Genomic DNA, 17288 nt, shown 5'->3' with positions numbered 1-17288 from the left:
TAGTGCATTTCTTCTATTTTAGGATGACTTGAGTTCACTTAGCTATAGATTTACATTGATATGTTTAGCTACTAAATTTACCCAAATTTCTCATATTGGCACCTTTTTAATTAATAAAGATTCTTTGACCAATTTTTATTTGTAATTATGAGCGAATTTTTCCAGGAGTATTTTATCTGGATGTAGATTTAACTTTTCTTCCTTAAATCACTGATAGTCTTTTGTTGCCATCTGGAGTGTGGACTTTTTATTTCCTTGTAACTGTGATGAAATGCCTGGGTAACAAATTTGATGGATTCTCTTTTGGAAAGACTCAGAAGTTGATACTAACAGTTGCTTATGTATTTTCAGGGAGCTGCTGGGATTGCTGTACAATACTTGGGATATACTCCTGGGCTTTTCATTGTTGGGCTTTTTGCCATCTTAATTTTGTGGATGTATGCAAACTTTTGGATAACGGGTACATTGTTCATTGTTGGAGGTATGTCGTGAATGAATGATCAAAGAATCCTAGTAAAATGGGCATACATCCATGGTACCATATGCATATGAATATTTCATTCTCTTTTCTTGTGTTCCCGTTGTGCCTCTAATTCTGCTTGTGTCTGTAGAGAAAATTGGATCTCTTCCTCAGATTTTGGGAAAGACCAAATGATGTATACATAATGAATGTGGAACCTCTATGTTGACTCCACTATCTGATTCATTGTTGATCTGTCCTGTAAATAAGTTTAATTTTACTCTTGGAAGGAGCAAGTAAAGCTATGTTTTTGTAGGTTAAAAAAAATATGTACATACTGTTCTTCTGTACATGAACTGAGTTTTTACTGTGTTAGTTTAATTTTTACATGGTATGGATGATTTTTTAACTCAAAATACATGTCTTGGGGCCATACTGAGGGAGGGTGTGGCAAGTGTATTTAAGTCGTATTCTGGCTCTTACCTCTCTTTTTGAGTGTGGAAATGATGTATAGGAATTGCCTCTTCAGAGGTAGCAGACAAGTGTATATGTGAAGCTTGGAAAGTATGCTTTTGTCGTTTATTGATTTTCTATGGTCTGTGCATGCTTCCGGGACATTTATATGGTTATAGCTTTAAGGAATTCCATAGAAAATATAATGGAACAATATCTTGTTTTCCACCTTGGATCTAGTGGTCATAGTTTTGTTCAACAATACCTCTGGGTTGTGGTCTTAATAAGGCAGCTCTGCTTTTGAGAGTACAAATATGGCTTTTAGCTCATGGTTAAATTATTCCAGCGAGTGTTTACATGTATTTGTATGGTTTCTCCCATCTCTTCTCTGCATTATGTTGATCTAAGCGTCTTTTTTGGAAAATGCAGGTTATCTGTTTTCTCTGAATCATGCTCGGCTGGTGGTGTTGATGGCTATGATATATGCTATGTATTGTGTAAAAGTTCGAGTTGGATGGTTTGGAGTCTTTCTCTCAATTAATCTTGCATTCTTGTCAAATGATGTTTTAAATTACGTGCTTCAGTGTTGTGATAATTTGAGTGAAAGTGTGCCCATTGAGGAGCAAACAAAATCTGAGTCATTCACAGAGGATGGCTTTTCTACAGAGTGTGAGTATTCTGTGCCTGCTGACGAACCAGAAAAGGTGCAGTCTTGTAAATCATCCAGCAAACCTGCTGTGGCATCATCTTTGGTCAACAAACAAAAAGAATCTACGGCCAAGCAAGTTATCAGAGAAGATGAAAATTCCATTATTGAGATGAAGCGGATTTTAGGTAGTAACAATCACTATGAAGCACTTGAGTTTCCTCGCAACAAGAAAGTTGACTCTATTTTGTTGAGGAAGGAATACCGGAAAAAGGTAAGGTGCTCTAATTGCGCGAAGTTACTATTTGCTCTTTGTTGCCTCTTTCTTTTACTTCTTGCTGGATGTATACTGATATGGCACACTGTAGTAGAATTAAAAGTGCAACACTAAAATTCATTTGTAGGAATAAAATAATGATTTATATGCGAATGAGTGAAGAGTCTTAGAAGAGGCAGACAGGGAGTTGTTGTTCATGTACATTGTTCGATCATCATTTCTTTGCTTTGTTGATTTTAGATCCCTTGTCTCATGAGCAATTCTTTCTTGTCTTTTTTTTTATTTTTCTGGGATATTCTGCACAGGCAATGCTTGTTCATCCTGACAAAAATATGGGAAGTACACTTGCAAGTGAATCCTTTAAGAAGCTTCAGTGCGCCTATGAGGTTATTATTGAGCGTGAAATTTGGTATCAAAGATAAAAAATTTTATTGGTTGGTTTTCCTTGCTGCTCACTCATGGCCATTATGTGCAGGTTCTTTCTGATGCTGTGAAGAAGAGGGACTATGATGAACAACTTAAAAAGGAAGAATCGAAGAGTGTCATACAGAGATCATCTAGCACTTCTCGTCAGGTATAAAGTTTTTGTAATCTTCCCTATGCCTTTTAGAGTTTTTATTTTTATTTATTTGTATAGTTTTTGTGGGAACTGAACAGTCTGAAGTTATCTACAAAAGAAACGGCAAAATAAGAACATATCGACTATAGATGAGATAAAGATGAATGATTTATAAGTGCTATTAGTAAGGCCATACGCTGTTGATGCTACTTTCTCTTTGCTGTAAAATCTATACTTGCTGAGCTCTAGACTTTGGCTTCATTTACTGTCTGTTTGGTCCGTGTCTTGGAGGCAGAGGGGATCCAAGCAATTAGTTTTGAATGCCTACAAATTAAGTCGGAGACACAGTAACCCACGTAATGAGACACATACAGAAGGACACTTACTGTTATTATTCATTTCAAGGGTGACTCTTAGGAGCAGCTTCCTGGTTGATTTTTTATGCAGCCAGCTAATTAAACTATAGCAGCTTTTTAATTTTTGCATTTGCAAACTTCAATCTCGTATCACCAAACAATATAATTAGTGAAAAGCATTCTAATCATGTTTGGCAATTAGCAGGATAGCTCTGATTACTGCTTGGAAGAGTCAAGACGTATACAGTGCACAAAATGTGGCAATTCACACATTTGGGTGTGCACAAATAGGACTAAGGCCAAGGCCAGATGGTGCCAGGTTGGGCTGTTACAAGCAATAAATATTATGATCCTTTTGTTTCTTGTACATGTATAAAATGGTAGTATTTTGTATGCAGGATTGCTGTCAATATCATCAAGCCAAAGATGGCGATGGATGGGTGGAGTACAAAGGATCATTGATATTTGATCAGCCTCGAAAGGTGTTTATTTATCATCTAAGGACAACTTTTATCTCCTGTACTTTAAATCTGATCCGAAGATAACATTTTGATAGTCTTTTTTTTTGGCCTAACTGTTAAAAGCAACAATTTTTGCTAAGCTTGGCATGTGGTTTCTTGATCTTTCAGGTGGAAATACCGCGAGCTTTTGTCTGTGCTGAGAGCAAGATCTTTGATGTATCGGAATGGGCCATATGTCAGGTCAGCGTCTAGTTTTACATGCATGTATATAAATCCAGGCTGAAACATCATATTCATATGTTCGTCCTTTGTAATGTTTCAGTTTCTACTATTAAATTTTTTCCATTTTCCAGACACAGCTCATCTCAAATGAACTTCCAGTTTTAAATGGTAGTGTACTCTTAGTGGTGCAACATAACCTTAAAAAAAACACACACAATAGAAATTTTTGTAAGATCCAATCTATATGTTTCTTACTTAGTTTAAGGCTTGACTGCTGATTTCTGTATATTCCTGTATTATTGTGTAATGCAATTACCTTAAATGTTAAGATTACAGTGATATTGCATTATGAATAGATAAAAAGCATTATATGACATACAGGGAATGGCTTGTAGACCCAATACACATCGGCCAAGCTTCCATGTCAACATGGTTGGTTTGGACAAGTCATCTCAGAGATCCAATTCTAGCAGATACCCATGGGATCTGGATGCCGAGGTGATGGACGAAGATGAAGATTTTGAGCTGTGGCTTCAACAAGCCCTGGCTTCTGGACTATTTTGTGAAACTTCCAAGCGCAGAAAGAGCTGGAGTCCCTTTAAGTTGCATCACAGAAAGAAAAGTTGGCGAAGATCATCATGAATGGGAGCTCTAAAATTGTTATTAACCCCTAACCTCCTGCAACAATGGCCAAGCACCACCAGCAACAATCTCCACCTTCAGTGCTAGATTTAGGAGTTAGAATGGGAGTAGGATATTGCAGGTATTTTAATTGCAGTGCAGGGAGCTGCCAGAGAATCTTAGTGGAGAAGATGACAACAGCTGTTGGTGGCAAGGAAAAGTCTGAACAACTTGTTTTGCAGGATCATTTATGTAAATAATTGAGAACTTTGTTGCGGGATTTCTTCTGTTGGAGATGTCAGTTTTGGGAAGATCCAATTGAGCTGACAAGGAATTGATTCCAAAGGGCAAAATGAAAGGGATGCTTTCTTTGTACGTGTAAATGCAACCTTGTAGCTTTGTACACTGCCAGTGAAATAAAAACATGAAAAAAGAAAAGAAAGTTGACCGAGATTAATCTCAAACTGGGATAGTTGCATTTTAACTACGTTTGAGATTTGTCATATATCTCTCTTATCTCAAAGGTGCCTAGGCACTCACTGATCTGCTCACAGAAAATTACTGTATTTGGTCAGCTTGCAAAAAGCTGCGATTTCGTATTCTTACTGTCTCCGTGTAATGCTAATAGATTTGCATTTCTAAGCTTTTGCAATAAAATTTGTGCAGTGGTTTGCTTCTTTGGCTATACTTTTCAAAAAAAAAAAAAATAATTGCAATCTTTAAGTAACCTGTGTATTTGCTGGCTCTTGAAACAGCACAAGGATGAAGGTTTTGCTTCTTACAAGAACGTATATTTATATTCAAACAGGCAACACAAAATGGAATGTAAAGGTCAAAAGTGATTGCAGGTAGGAAAAGATCACAGAGGCAGCATTCGTGGAGTGAGTCCTTCTAAGCTTCTCAAGGGATGGAGCAAACGCCTAGTTTTTAACGTTGAACAACTTGTGGTTTTACGTTAATCTCGTTACAAGACAATGGTACCCTTGGAATGCTGGCCATGCTTTAGCATATTAGCGCTTGCGTCGTTGCATGGTTTCAGTGACAGAAACGCTTAGAAGGGGTCTATCTGTGAATATTCACTCGTATAGTTTAGGTGACCGCCGGGCATCGATAGTTACTGAATAATCTGGCAAACAGGCAAAGGTCATACCTACCTGTACAAGTCTGGTTACCGCTAGTTGACAGTAGTTTTTTTTTCAGTCTGTCATCAACCCTCTATGGGGTATGGTGGCTAAAGTTGATTGGCGATCTTCGATATCTCCGGAGGTTGTTTAACGAACGACTCCGCGTCCAACCAACAAGAACCATCATCTAACTACAGCAATTCCATGCAAACCACTTGAATGCATGCTACGCTCTCAAATTCAAGATTAAGCTGCTCGGACAATATTATTGTTATCCTATAGCGAATATGGTCATCTAACAAAAACGATTGACTGCCACGTACTGAATTTTCTAAACAACTAATTGAAGTCATAATCAAGCTCCACATATGTTTAGTATGCACGGGAACCCCTCTATATATTCGTGAACCCAATTGTCTTGCTACATCATCCATCAAAGTTGCATATATTGCATCCCTGAATAAGTTCTTCAAGGCTCCATTAGAAATACAGGCAACAATGGCAAGGATATACTCTTGCATTTTCGTGCTTGCTGTTTTGCTCTTCTCTGGCGGCCAAAGCTCCGAGGCTGCTCGTCAACTGCTGCAGACAACACCAGCAATTCCAGGTCTACCCGCTATACCATCACTTCCCACCATCCCAATACCAGGTTCAATTCCATCACTCCCATCCATCCCCAACCAACCTTCCATTCCAACAATCCCCGCTGTTGTCCCTAAGGTTTCACTGCCACCGCTGCCTTCTTCAATCCCAAGTACTCTCCCAAAGACTCCTTCCATTCCCGGCTTCCCATTTCCATCTCCACCACCTTCAAAGTAAGCTGTGGCAAGAACATTTCATCCTGGTTGACGTGCAGAATTGTAGCATTCATTTGTTTTCGAAAAATATATTGCCGGAGAAAGAGTCACTTATATTGTTGTCCTTTACCTTTTGTTTGTGGGCAATAAACTTAAGTGGTTGTGCACTGGTCCTATTAATCGTCTTTTATGTTTTCTCTGTGTTCTCTCGTCATTATGGTTCAGTGATGTCCATGATTTTATTGTGGTTTGCCATTGTGCTGCCTTTTCTTCCTAATACATGCCTATGACAGTTTCATAATTTTAGCTTTATGCATTTTGATTCCTTTACATTTACCCGAAGTCATTCAACTTGTATACACCGAGTGCATTAAGCTTGTCTAACTTTACACATTTAAAACTGAGCATAACTTTGCTTAGAGAACTAATGAGCCAAAGTGATTCCAAGTCAACTTCGAAATGAAATCATTAAATGGGTAGACGCTAAACATGGTCCTATTCACACGGATCAAAGTTATCTGAACAGGCTTTCAATAAAAAGATCCTAGAAACTTATCACAGACAAGTGCTTGTATCAAAACTTATCCTGCTCTATAGCCAGTCACAAATCTCTTGATCCCCGCAAAATCTGATACAACTTTAACATCACAGAATCTCCCTTCTGATTGACTTCCTATGCAGTCCACGAGAAAGTTGCTCTGTTTTTCACCATTTGTCTGCAGAACAGCAACAAGGTTAAGGGTCAGCAACGAACAACATGACTGTTAAGTGTAGCAGACAAAAGTTCTGGACAAGACATGTGTACATCGTGTATCATTAGGATCCATACTGACTTGTATTCTCCACTCAAATAGTTTATTAGACAATGCCACAAGAGGAAACAGCATTCAGGAACTTCCAGACATGATAACCATCAAAATTATTTGTAAATTCTTTTCACTCTTTCATACTCCTCAGGTAAGGATACATTTCCTACTGCAGGTATTAAGTTGCGTCCGATATAAAAGTTCTTGAAACAGGTGTCTCACAGCAAGCCATGTTAGAGAAAACAAATCTGGAAATCAGAGCAGAGAAGCAACAAATGGTAGTTCAAAGGATTGCAATAACCCCTTCAAAATGAGTCTGTCTTCCTGAAATTAGCAAGAGCATTGGATTCGTCATGAGTCTCAAATGAAAGTTATAAGAATCTGCATTTTCCATTCCAAAGGAGAAACCTCAAGACCTCGCACAGACATTGAGCACTCCATGATCCCAAATAAGCAAGCCCTTCTAGTTCTCATCCTGCCGCAGGTGCCTATAGGAAATCTAAGCCACATTCCTAACTGGTAACCAGGCATTTCAGGCAAATATGAGTTGCAACAAGATGAACCTATGCCAATTAACCACACCTACTTGTCTGAATGGATTCAATCCCCTAGAACATTTCTGTAGACCGATTAAAACACCTAACACAGATATATAACAACTATCTGTCTGAAAGACGTAAAAAAAAAAAAAAAAAAAAAAAAAGAGTTGTCCAGTAGCAATAAGTGGACGCATTCATGAGGCACACAGTAGTAAAAGAGAAGAATGCAACTAATAACTAGAAAGTCTGTTAAAGTGCATGTACAGGCAAAGACAGACTAAGCACGCGGAAAGAGAACTGGTAGACAAGTCAATGACCATGAGGCCTCTGCTCCGTACGAGTACAACAGGAAAGTGCAAAATTTGCTGATATCAGAGCATGGTAATTCTAAGACGCAAAGGATGAGAATTGGTACCTCAAAAGCGAAAAATCCACCAGGTCTTAGCATAGAAGCAGCGCCATTACATATATGGAGAAGGTCATCCATGCCATCAGCACCACCATCAAGCGCAAGTTTTGGTTCGTGTCTACCTACTTCAGCTTGTAGTCGTCCAATATCTTCACTGGGAATATATGGAGGATTACTAACAATTCCGGCAAATTTTCCTTCATCATCCTTCAGAGGTTCAAACCAAGATCCTTGCTTTATTGCAACTCTATCCTGCAAAGAGTACCTCTGCACATTATAAGAAGCAACTGCCACAGAAACAGGGCTTAAATCAGTGGCAATGACTCCTCCACAAGAACCCAAAATTCTCCCAATCCCAACCGCAAGCGCTCCGCTCCCGGTCCCCAAATCAGCCCACAACCCTTCCCTCAACACCTCGTTCTCTTTTGTCACATCACTGACAAAGTCCACAATCAGCTCAGTCTCAGGCCTTGGAATCAAAACCCCTTCTTGAACACTCAAAACCAAATCCCTCCAATGCTCACACCCAACCAAATACTGGAATGGCCTTCTCCCCTCAATCCTTTGCTTCCACAGCATATAGAGATCATCCAAACATGCCCTCAATGGCACCACTAAGCTATCATCGCTATTATCCGATAGAAGTGCAATGGACTCCTCGAGCGAATCCTCAATGAGCCAGTTGAGCTCCCTGTGCAAGAGGGCCGAGTCGGGGCCGTTGTCTAGGTCCAAGAATTTTGTCCCAACCGAGGAGGCTAAGCCTCTTGCCCAGAGATGCCATTTTTTGAGGTCTGATAAGGTGGCCCTGTAATCTGCCGGGTTGAGGAAGAGGGGAGTCTGAAGCTTAACCGGAGTGGGTGCAGATGAAATATTGGAAAACTTGAGGGGTTGATTTGGAAGAATGGGTTTCAATCTGGAGGACAGAGACGCCCGCACGGAGCTCACCCTCATCTTCTTCCGCTGCGCATAGGCGCGCACGCCCGCCCGGCCGGCCGGTCGTATTCAGCTCCAGCATCGGTCGATAATTGGGCCAGCCCATACTTCATGAGACGAAACTATTGACAGCGTACTTGGGCTTTGTTAGATAGAGGCCTAATTACTGAACAGCAATCATCAACCCATGCAATAGCCAATGTTTGTTGTGCGTTGGCGGTGAAAATAAATTCCCAAACCTATTGCAGCGGTTGCAGCAGCGCTAGCTAGTTTTTTCCGCCTCATCCATGATGCCACTGCCATAATATCTATATATTAATTGTTTGCTGTTGGCTGTCTTCTCTTCTAGTACTGTATAATTTTTGCTCACTTCACTGAAAACGACGACGGTTACAAATATTCATCAAAATCCTTCTTAAGACTATTTCAACTGTTTAGTTTCTATTATAAGCCACATGCCCAACTTCGACCTAATTAGATTACGATTTTTGAGGCGTGGGAGCAGCAGTTGACAGAAACATGAAAATTTTTTTTTTTTTTTTTAAAAAAATTTTATTGCCCCAAATCATGTCATAATTCGTCGGTTATTGATAGTTTTTTGTGGTTAAGAATAAAACTTGAGTTGGTCGGTCACCACAAGCTTATTGATGCGGCGGTGCTTGTGTATTAATTATCTCATGAAGATCTCAATAGTGTTTGTCACATCTTTCTTGCCAGTTTCTCATCTTAACTCTCAATGTAATTAGCCTGGTAATTGATTATACTATTGTATTTTTAGTTTTTCACTCATGTTCGTTTCTTTTTACTCAAAAAATGAAAATAAATAGAAATATACACAACTACAATTAGTCTATCTAGGTGAAATCAAATAGAAATGTATTACATACTATTCATATTGTTCAGGTGATATCAAATAGATATATACATAGATTTAAAAAAAAAAATTATTTGTACACATGATCAATCAATGAGAAATGAAAAAATTCATTTTGTGAAATATAAAGGATTAAAAATTTTATTTTATAAAATATGGACTACGTTTTAAACGATTTTCCCTGTTAGTATTATCTTATCATTTCTCTCCAGTCAGCAACTGATGAATGGTCTTGAATCTCGATTACCTGCCACGGGACAAGGCACGCAAGCAACGACCCTATTTATTTATTTATATATTTATATATTGGCGGTCGTGGGAAAACCAGGATTTGTAGTGCTCTTTATTTTGTGCAAACTTCTTTGCACAAAATGGTGTGTTATGCACAGAATTAACGACGATAGAATCCTTGCATGCTGGAGAAGGAGCTCAGGTGTTATATTTTTAAATAAACAAGTGAGATTAAACCGGCAAAGTATCTTTTTGTAATTGTGTACTTTAAAATATACTAAACTAATTGTAATTGTGTACTTTTTGATATAAACAACTGGAGCCCATCCGTTCACTCGCCTAGAAGAGCAACAACTTATACTGCTCTACAGAAATTGCGAATTCTTCAATTAATGTCAGCTGAAACAAGAAACATTTTGTTGAGATATAGTAGTAGACTTAGAGGTGCTATCGAGCCGAGTCGAGCTCGAGTTTTGAAATAAATTTATAATTTTTTTTAAAATATAAAATATAAAATATAATATAAATAAAATATAAAAGTTCGATTAAGCTCGACGAGCACTCGAGTATTTATTTCTTGAGCTCGAACTCGACTCGTTAAATTTAACGAGCAGAGGTCGAGCTCAATTTTACCGAGCTCGAGTCAAGCTTTTGATCAAGTTGATCGCGAGCAGCTTGACTTGCTAGCACCCCTAGTAGTCGCGGCTTTGTTTGGATTGTGAATTATTTGTCAAATTATATCTGTTTACATCATCATTACAATTTCCAACGCACCTTTTTATCTTCTCAATTACCTTTTTATCTCACATACATCACATCATAAAAAGTGCTACAGTAAAAATATCTCAAATAATTCACAATCCAAACAAACCTTTCCACGACGTTGCGGGTTTGTGGGGTTTCTATGTGAGAGTTTCTTGTCCGAAGTCGAAGAGATCATATTTAAAAAAAAAAAAAGAAAAAGAAAAAGAAAAATCATTCCTAGAGCGTAGAGTAATGATGAATATGGATGGGTTTGGCTGAGCATTGGATTCCGTCGTCGTTTTCGGGTGGGGAAGTGTGGGATCTTGGATACAAGTGAGGTGGGCGTTGGCGGATCATTTATTTTTGACTCCCCACCCAGCTGTTTAGTTTCACGGAACATGAAATGCACCCAATTAATTCAACCCTAATTGGATAGAGCACACTACAAATGAGAAGTTGTATGGTCAGTTGTTTGTTCACATCTGTTTTTTTTTTTTTTTTTAAAATTTCTTTTTCGTACAGGTGGTGCAGGGAAGGATATGATTTAAGAAGTAGAGAGGGGAAAAGGAAGTAATCCGTTGTCCACATGCTAATTTTCATAGAATAAAATAATTTAGAGTATATTATACCCTCATGATTTATTCACTATCGCAGCCGAATACTACTTGACATATATGTAACATTTGGATGAAATTCAAATTTAAATTAGTTATCATGTATTCAACAGTGATAATATGTATATTATTAGTACATAGAAGATTATCTTACAAGGATTTTTTCCCGAATAAATGTAGAAAAAGTGAATATTTAATATCATGCTAGTGAATTTGCTTGGACGAAAATTATTTTATCAAAATTTATTTGCTTGCATCATCAACATATTTTTTAACCTCGCATAAATCACATTAAAAAATTGATACGCTTTTTTTTTTTAAAAAAAAATCATCTCAGATAATCTACTATCTAAGCACACTCGTTTAACTCTGGGTAAATCATTAATCACATCCCAAAATTTAATGGGGCGTATTAATTTATTGCATGGTGGAAACGAAATTAAAGTGGCTAAATAAATAGAGGAACAAAAAGTGTTAATAATCTAACTTCAGTAATTTCGATTGTTGAAAAAAAAATAAACAGAGGAACAAGTGGGGACACAAACAAAGGTGGTTGGGATCATTTACATCTTTTCCAACAAGTAGATGAAAAACATCACCATTCACCACCTCACAAGCCACAACGACAAAACTAAGGCTAAAGCAACGGTTGACCCATGCAGCCCCTCCTCCTTCAATCTCCCCTTCATGCGCGGAAAGACTTTAGTCACACAACAACGTAAATATTTATATATTATCACGTGTAGCCCCGCTGACAAGGGCCCCCCGCTATAAATTACTAGTAGTAGTAGTACAATAAAGAAAGGCGCAGTAATAAAATTACAATTACATCCCTAAATTTATTTCTTCTTTATAACTATAGGGATCCCTTTTAATTGCAATTGCCGCTTCTCAAACTTGGTATGGTATGCATTGCATAAAAACGTCATCGTGAAATGAAATGAGCCCGAGTTCATTATATGACGTATGAAGAAGAGGAGGCCATTTTTATAGCAGAAAACTTCAAGACAGTAGTTATTGGTCCTTAGAGAGCAAGAAATGAATTAAATCGAAGTTGAATTGAGCTAGAACATGCTCGCTCCTTCAAAATTTGGTTCAATCAATCAAACTAAGCGAAGACTAAATTTCAATGTAGTGGTAACTAGACAAGTTTAACTCAAACATTGCAAAGGTGATACACTAAACATATTATTGAATCCAGTCAAAAGAGAAAAGAGACTGAGTAGGTAAATCTCAAATAGAACCTTAAAAGTGGAGACCAATAGAAGAACGTCCCCCTCCTCCTCTTTCGAAAAAAATAAAAAAATAAAAATGCACACACACACACACACACATCAGATCAATTTACCTAGTTGACGTTGGTATGAATTAAAAATCATGCTAGTAATAATTATTGTAGTGATAGGAAAGTCTTCGTAATTGACTAAAAGCTCTGGGAACCACTGGGTTTGGCTCATTGGCCACCAAGTGTGACTTAAGTCCCTTTTCGGACTGTAAGTGAGGGTTCAAATTTCACCTGCAGTGAAAAGAAATTCAAAGATGGTGCTAGAGCACTCCTTTGATGATTTAGTAAGATCTGCGTGCCTGCTAGTTCCTAATAAATAGGTTATATAACATTTCTCGTCTTAATAAAAAAAAAAAAAAAAGACTAAAAGCTCTGGGAGATCGGCGTAATTAATCCTTTTTATTTATATTACTAGTAATCACAAATCGAGCTGCAGTAGTTCAAACTGTAAAGAAGATCGGAGACAGAACCACACGCGCCCCGCTCACCCACACACACGCATAGTTGTCAAAATCGCGATCCGGATCGTAGGATCGTACGATCCTACGATCCGGATAACCAAAATCGATCCGGATCGTATGCAGAGTCGCAAATCATATTAATTTTTTGCAGGATCGCATAGAATCGTAGCAGGATCGTGCAGGATCGTGCAGGATCGTGTAGGATCGTAGGATCGTAGGATCGGTAGGATCGTACGATCCTACAATTTTTTTGTAAATTTGTGAAATACGAAGCTTCATTTTGCAAATAAATGAAAATATTTGTGGTATATTTGTAATTTATCAAAGAATTGCAACCTTTAATTGCAATTAAGAGCTTTTGGTAGGATCTTACGATTCTACGATCCGATCCTACGATCCGATCCTGTGAAACTAAAATCGATCCTGCGTAGGATCCCGATTTTACAAACCTTGCACACACGAGGACGAGGGGCCATCTCCACTTTCAAATCGACCAAAGCTACAGAGTACAGAGCATCCTAAATTCCTCAACAATTTTAATTCAAGTTCAACAATAAACGCCACCCCGCTCTCACCGTTACCACTCCAATTACTCAACACACACTGACACACTATAACACGCCAAAAACAAAAATAAATCTGATTTGCAAAGCCAAAAAAAAAAGAGTCTTACTTTAGTAGTAGTAGTAGACTGACTACCAATGGGAAAATCCACACCTACTCAGCCCTCACCTGATCCTTGCAAATCCCACCTCCTCCTGCTTCCTTCCCCCCCTCTCTCTCTCTCTCCCTCTCTCTCTCGCGCCCGCCTCCTCCTTTATCTATCTGGCATCCCCTGTAGCTCATCATTTTTCTTTCCCTTTTTTTTTTTAATCCTTCTTTGATGACTAGATATTCCTCAATGTCAAATCTTTCAGGGTTTTCCAAACAGCTCTTATCACGCTTTATATGATCAATCAACAATAGAACTGCCCCTAAACAAAGGAGACATATTTATACATATATGTACGTTTATTTTTTCGTTATTTAGAAGAGAAAAGTAAAAATGGGAATTTGTTATTCATCAATCGGGAAAAAGAGTCGGGAGAGGGAGTGGAAGAGTAAGAATGATGATGCTGCCAAGATTGATTTGATGCTGAGGAAAGCTAACAGTGGGTCCACTGATTTCGTCTCTTTTATTAGCAAGATTAGTGGTGGTGGTGGTGGAGGAACTGCTTCGGCGGCGGAGGAGCGTGCCCTTCATCAGATTCCGGGGAGGTTATTTGCCAACGGTGCCAGCTCCGTCGCTAGCTTATACACCCAGCAAGGCAAGAAAGGGACCAATCAGGATGCCATGATCGTTTGGGAGGTCTGTTCCGGTCTTCTTCACTCCCATTCATCGCTGCCTTTAGCTTCTTTCCATCTCTTTTCCCGTACCCAATGATTATGCTCCCACCCCTTACATACATACATACATACATACATACATACAAAGAAGGAAACTTTATTTATTTATTCCAAGAGAGGAAACTTCATTCACGCATTGCGTTATAAATTGGTAGGAATTACATTTTCAGAGAGAGTTGTTGATGGGTTCTGGTTTTTATTATTGGTTTCTAGTTCAGAAACAGAAGTGTATTAATTATCATGATCGTTTTTTCTTGTCGGTCATTTTATGACTTGCTTGGAATGTTTCTGCAATAGAATTTTTGTTCGAAAACCGGCACGATCTTTTGCGGGGTATTTGATGGTCATGGTCCGTATGGACATATGGTCGCGAGGAAAGTTAGGGACTGTCTACCCCTATTGCTGCGGAAGGAGTGGGAGTCTACTACTGCCAGCACTGCTGATCAAGGTTCTGGCAAGATCGAGAATGGGGACTCTACAGGAAGCACTCGCTTTGATGAAATCTTGGATGATGAATGCTGTGAATTGCCAGATAATGAGGCTACTGAGAAATTCCCCGAAATTCATCAGCTGCTCAGGAAGTCCTTCTTAAAGGCTTTCAGGCTAATGGATAAGGAACTAAAGTTGCATCCCACAGTTGACTGTTTTTGCAGTGGAACAACTGCTGTTACCTTGGTAATGCAGGTAGTCCAAGTTCCCAGTTTTGATGTTCGTATCTGACTTTATTGACGAAGCGTTTGCTATATTGAATTGCTGAAGGAGAAACACATATGCCCTGTTTTGCATAATTGCTGAGATCCAATGTAATTTGGATAAACAGTCAAGTATGTATGTAAATAAGGCAGTAACAGGAAAAGGGTTAGAACCATTATTTTTGTATTTACAGGGCAAAATTAAGTTCTGTCTCTACTGGGTTCAGTTCTTAATTAGACACAATATTGAAATTTGATTGTTTAAACATGTATTCAATAACTATGCACTACTTTTCCCTGACATGAGCCCCCTTACTTTTGCTTGTCATTGCATATGTCTTTTGACCTAAATCAATGTTCTTCCTCATGTGAGCTGGACCTTTGTCGAAGTCCAGGTTATATTTCTTTTCCTCATTCTTTTGGTCGAGGTGGATACAAGGCAGTTTGCAGCTAGTGAAATAACGTACATGATTATAGTGAATTTTGTGGGGTCAGTCAATCTAGCAATCTTATGCAATTTATCATTGCTTATTCCTCAGAGACTATCTTACTAAAAAATTGTTGTTCTGGGACTTACTTTCTTGCCCTCAAACTATATATTGCAAAAGGCATGACAAAGAGGCTGTAAAATTTTCTATTGCCCTTTATGACATGACATCTTTTCGTTGATTGCTTTTACCGTCTGTAAGAAACTCAGGCTAATCAAATACGTATTGCAATTTGATTCTTAGGGCCAAGATCTAGTACTCGGAAATGTTGGTGACTCGAGAGCAGTATTGGCTACCAGAGATAATGACAACTCATTGATGGCTGTACAGTTAACTGTAGATTTGAAACCCAATCTTCCTAGTATCTCTCTCTCTCTCTCTCTCTCTCTCCATGTTGATTGAAGAATTTCACAAACATCAAGTTAATGTTGATGAAATTTAAGTCAAAACTTGTCGAGACTTGTTCCATAAACTTGGAAATTTCTGCAGACTTGAAATTTTGTCTTCCATTTTCAATCAGGAGAAGCTGCTAGGATCCAGAAATATAAAGGGAGAGTTTTCGCCTTGCAAGATGAGCCAGAGGTGGCCCGCGTATGGCTGCCCAATAGTGATTCACCTGGTTTGGCAATGGCAAGAGCTTTTGGAGATTTCTGTCTGAAGGATTTCGGTTTAATTTCTGTCCCGGATGTTTACTACCACCAGATAACTGAGAAGGATGAGTTTGTGGTTCTCGCCACTGATGGGGTACCTCTCTCTTATCGCCTTAAACTGAAAGGGAATTTGTTAACACCAAACTTACTGAACCCGTGAAGTTAGAATCTTAGAATTCTCTCTTTCTTGTTCATTGTTGTGTGGAATTTTGATTGGTTGCCTGGTTTTTTAAGGTTTCCCTTTGTGTTTTTTCTTTTCCTTGTCTATTATCACTCAGTGCATCATGTTATTTATGGTGATAAGCCCTTGTATCGGTAATTTGTTTTGATGAAGGTCTGGGATGTCCTTTCTAACAAGGAGGCTGTGGATGTTGTTGCTTCTGCCCCTAGTCATGCTACAGCAGCAAGAGCTCTTGTTGACTGTGCTACTAGAGCGTGGAGGCTCAAATACCCCACATCAAAGAATGATGACTGTGCTGTTGCCTGCCTTTTCCTCGAACATGTAGTTTCCTCTAATGCAGCTCAGGCACAAAATGGCTTGATAAAAGAACCTGAAGAGGAAGCAACAATATTAGCCGGCACTGGTGATTCAAGGATTTGTAATGCCACTGATGTTTCATCAGCATCTCAGGAAAATCCAATTGAAACTTCAAATGCCGTGGGAGAGATAGAGCAAATTGTCGAGTCGACAGAGGAAAAGGCTCCAGAAAAGAATCTAGGTCAGTCTAAAAGGAGCCTAGCTGAGTGCCTTTCCACTGCGGAGGATGAGGAATGGTCAGCCCTTGAAGGCATTACCAGGGTTAATAGTCTTCTCAGTCTTCCAAGGTTCCTGTCCATGGATAAGAGATCAGCCAGTTGGCGAAAGTGGTTATGAAATATCTCTCAGGTGTTTGATCAAAATGAAATGTTTCGGTGGCATGGTAATTCTATTGTAGCTAGTATTATTCTATAGTACAAGGTACATGTGTGATCGGATAGGGGTAAGAGTATACCTTTTTGAGCAGCCAATGCAACTCAAATGTATCGTCAAAGATTGGATGGCTGGATCTCACGAGTTCAGGTTCCCAAAAAACTACTAGGCACTTGTGTTGTGTAATTGCTTTTTAGTGTTGAGTTTACAGTGAATTGGTAGGAAAATTTTTGTACTTAATGCTGAATTTTTTATTTTTTTTTAGTTATTGCAGAAACAGTGTATATAAT

At 38.6% G+C, this 17288-nt stretch overlaps 3 protein-coding genes across 7 annotated transcripts in view; 2 read left to right on the top strand and 1 right to left on the bottom strand.

Annotated features, from left to right (window-relative positions):
* LOC113690359 (uncharacterized) overlaps positions 1-4519 on the top strand; it is a 6665-nt gene extending 2146 nt beyond the window's left edge. For 4 of the 5 annotated variants that reach the window (XM_072051566.1, XM_027208217.2, XM_072051565.1 and 1 more), the window contains exons 3-10: positions 352-481; positions 1343-1833; positions 2142-2222; positions 2312-2410; positions 2954-3070; positions 3150-3233; positions 3381-3452; positions 3816-4519. In XM_072051566.1, the coding sequence (XP_071907667.1) occupies positions 352-481; positions 1343-1833; positions 2142-2222; positions 2312-2410; positions 2954-3070; positions 3150-3233; positions 3381-3452; positions 3816-4076 (1335 nt within the window). In that variant the 3' untranslated portion in view covers positions 4077-4519. The remainder of the gene's footprint in view (positions 1-351; positions 482-1342; positions 1834-2141; positions 2223-2311; positions 2411-2953; positions 3071-3149; positions 3234-3380; positions 3453-3815) is intronic. The other variant, XM_027208218.2, reaches the window with a different exon arrangement.
* Positions 4520-6417: 1898 nt separating this feature from the next.
* Positions 6418-8943, bottom strand: LOC113689796 (uncharacterized). The gene is made up of 2 exons (XM_027207579.2): positions 7737-8943; positions 6418-6692 (listed from the first exon to the last, which is right to left on the bottom strand). Exons 1-2 carry the CDS (start codon positions 8679-8681, stop codon positions 6558-6560), a joined length of 1080 nt encoding a protein of 359 aa, XP_027063380.1. The 5' UTR covers positions 8682-8943; the 3' UTR covers positions 6418-6557.
* Positions 8944-13765: 4822 nt separating this feature from the next.
* Positions 13766-17109, top strand: LOC113690454 (probable protein phosphatase 2C 6). The gene is made up of 5 exons (XM_027208360.2): positions 13766-14220; positions 14556-14942; positions 15682-15799; positions 15959-16182; positions 16423-17109. The coding sequence occupies exons 1-5, from the start codon at positions 13918-13920 to the stop codon at positions 16960-16962; spliced, it is 1572 nt and encodes a 523-aa protein (XP_027064161.1). The 5' UTR covers positions 13766-13917; the 3' UTR covers positions 16963-17109.
* The last annotated feature ends 179 nt before the right edge of the window (positions 17110-17288 follow it).

The sequence above is a fragment of the Coffea arabica genome, chromosome 5c (assembly GCF_036785885.1).
Source record: "Coffea arabica cultivar ET-39 chromosome 5c, Coffea Arabica ET-39 HiFi, whole genome shotgun sequence".
Classification (NCBI taxonomy): domain Eukaryota; kingdom Viridiplantae; phylum Streptophyta; class Magnoliopsida; order Gentianales; family Rubiaceae; genus Coffea; species Coffea arabica.
The sequence above is the reverse complement of the archived record's forward strand: the minus strand, read 5'-3'. Positions and strand labels throughout refer to the sequence as shown.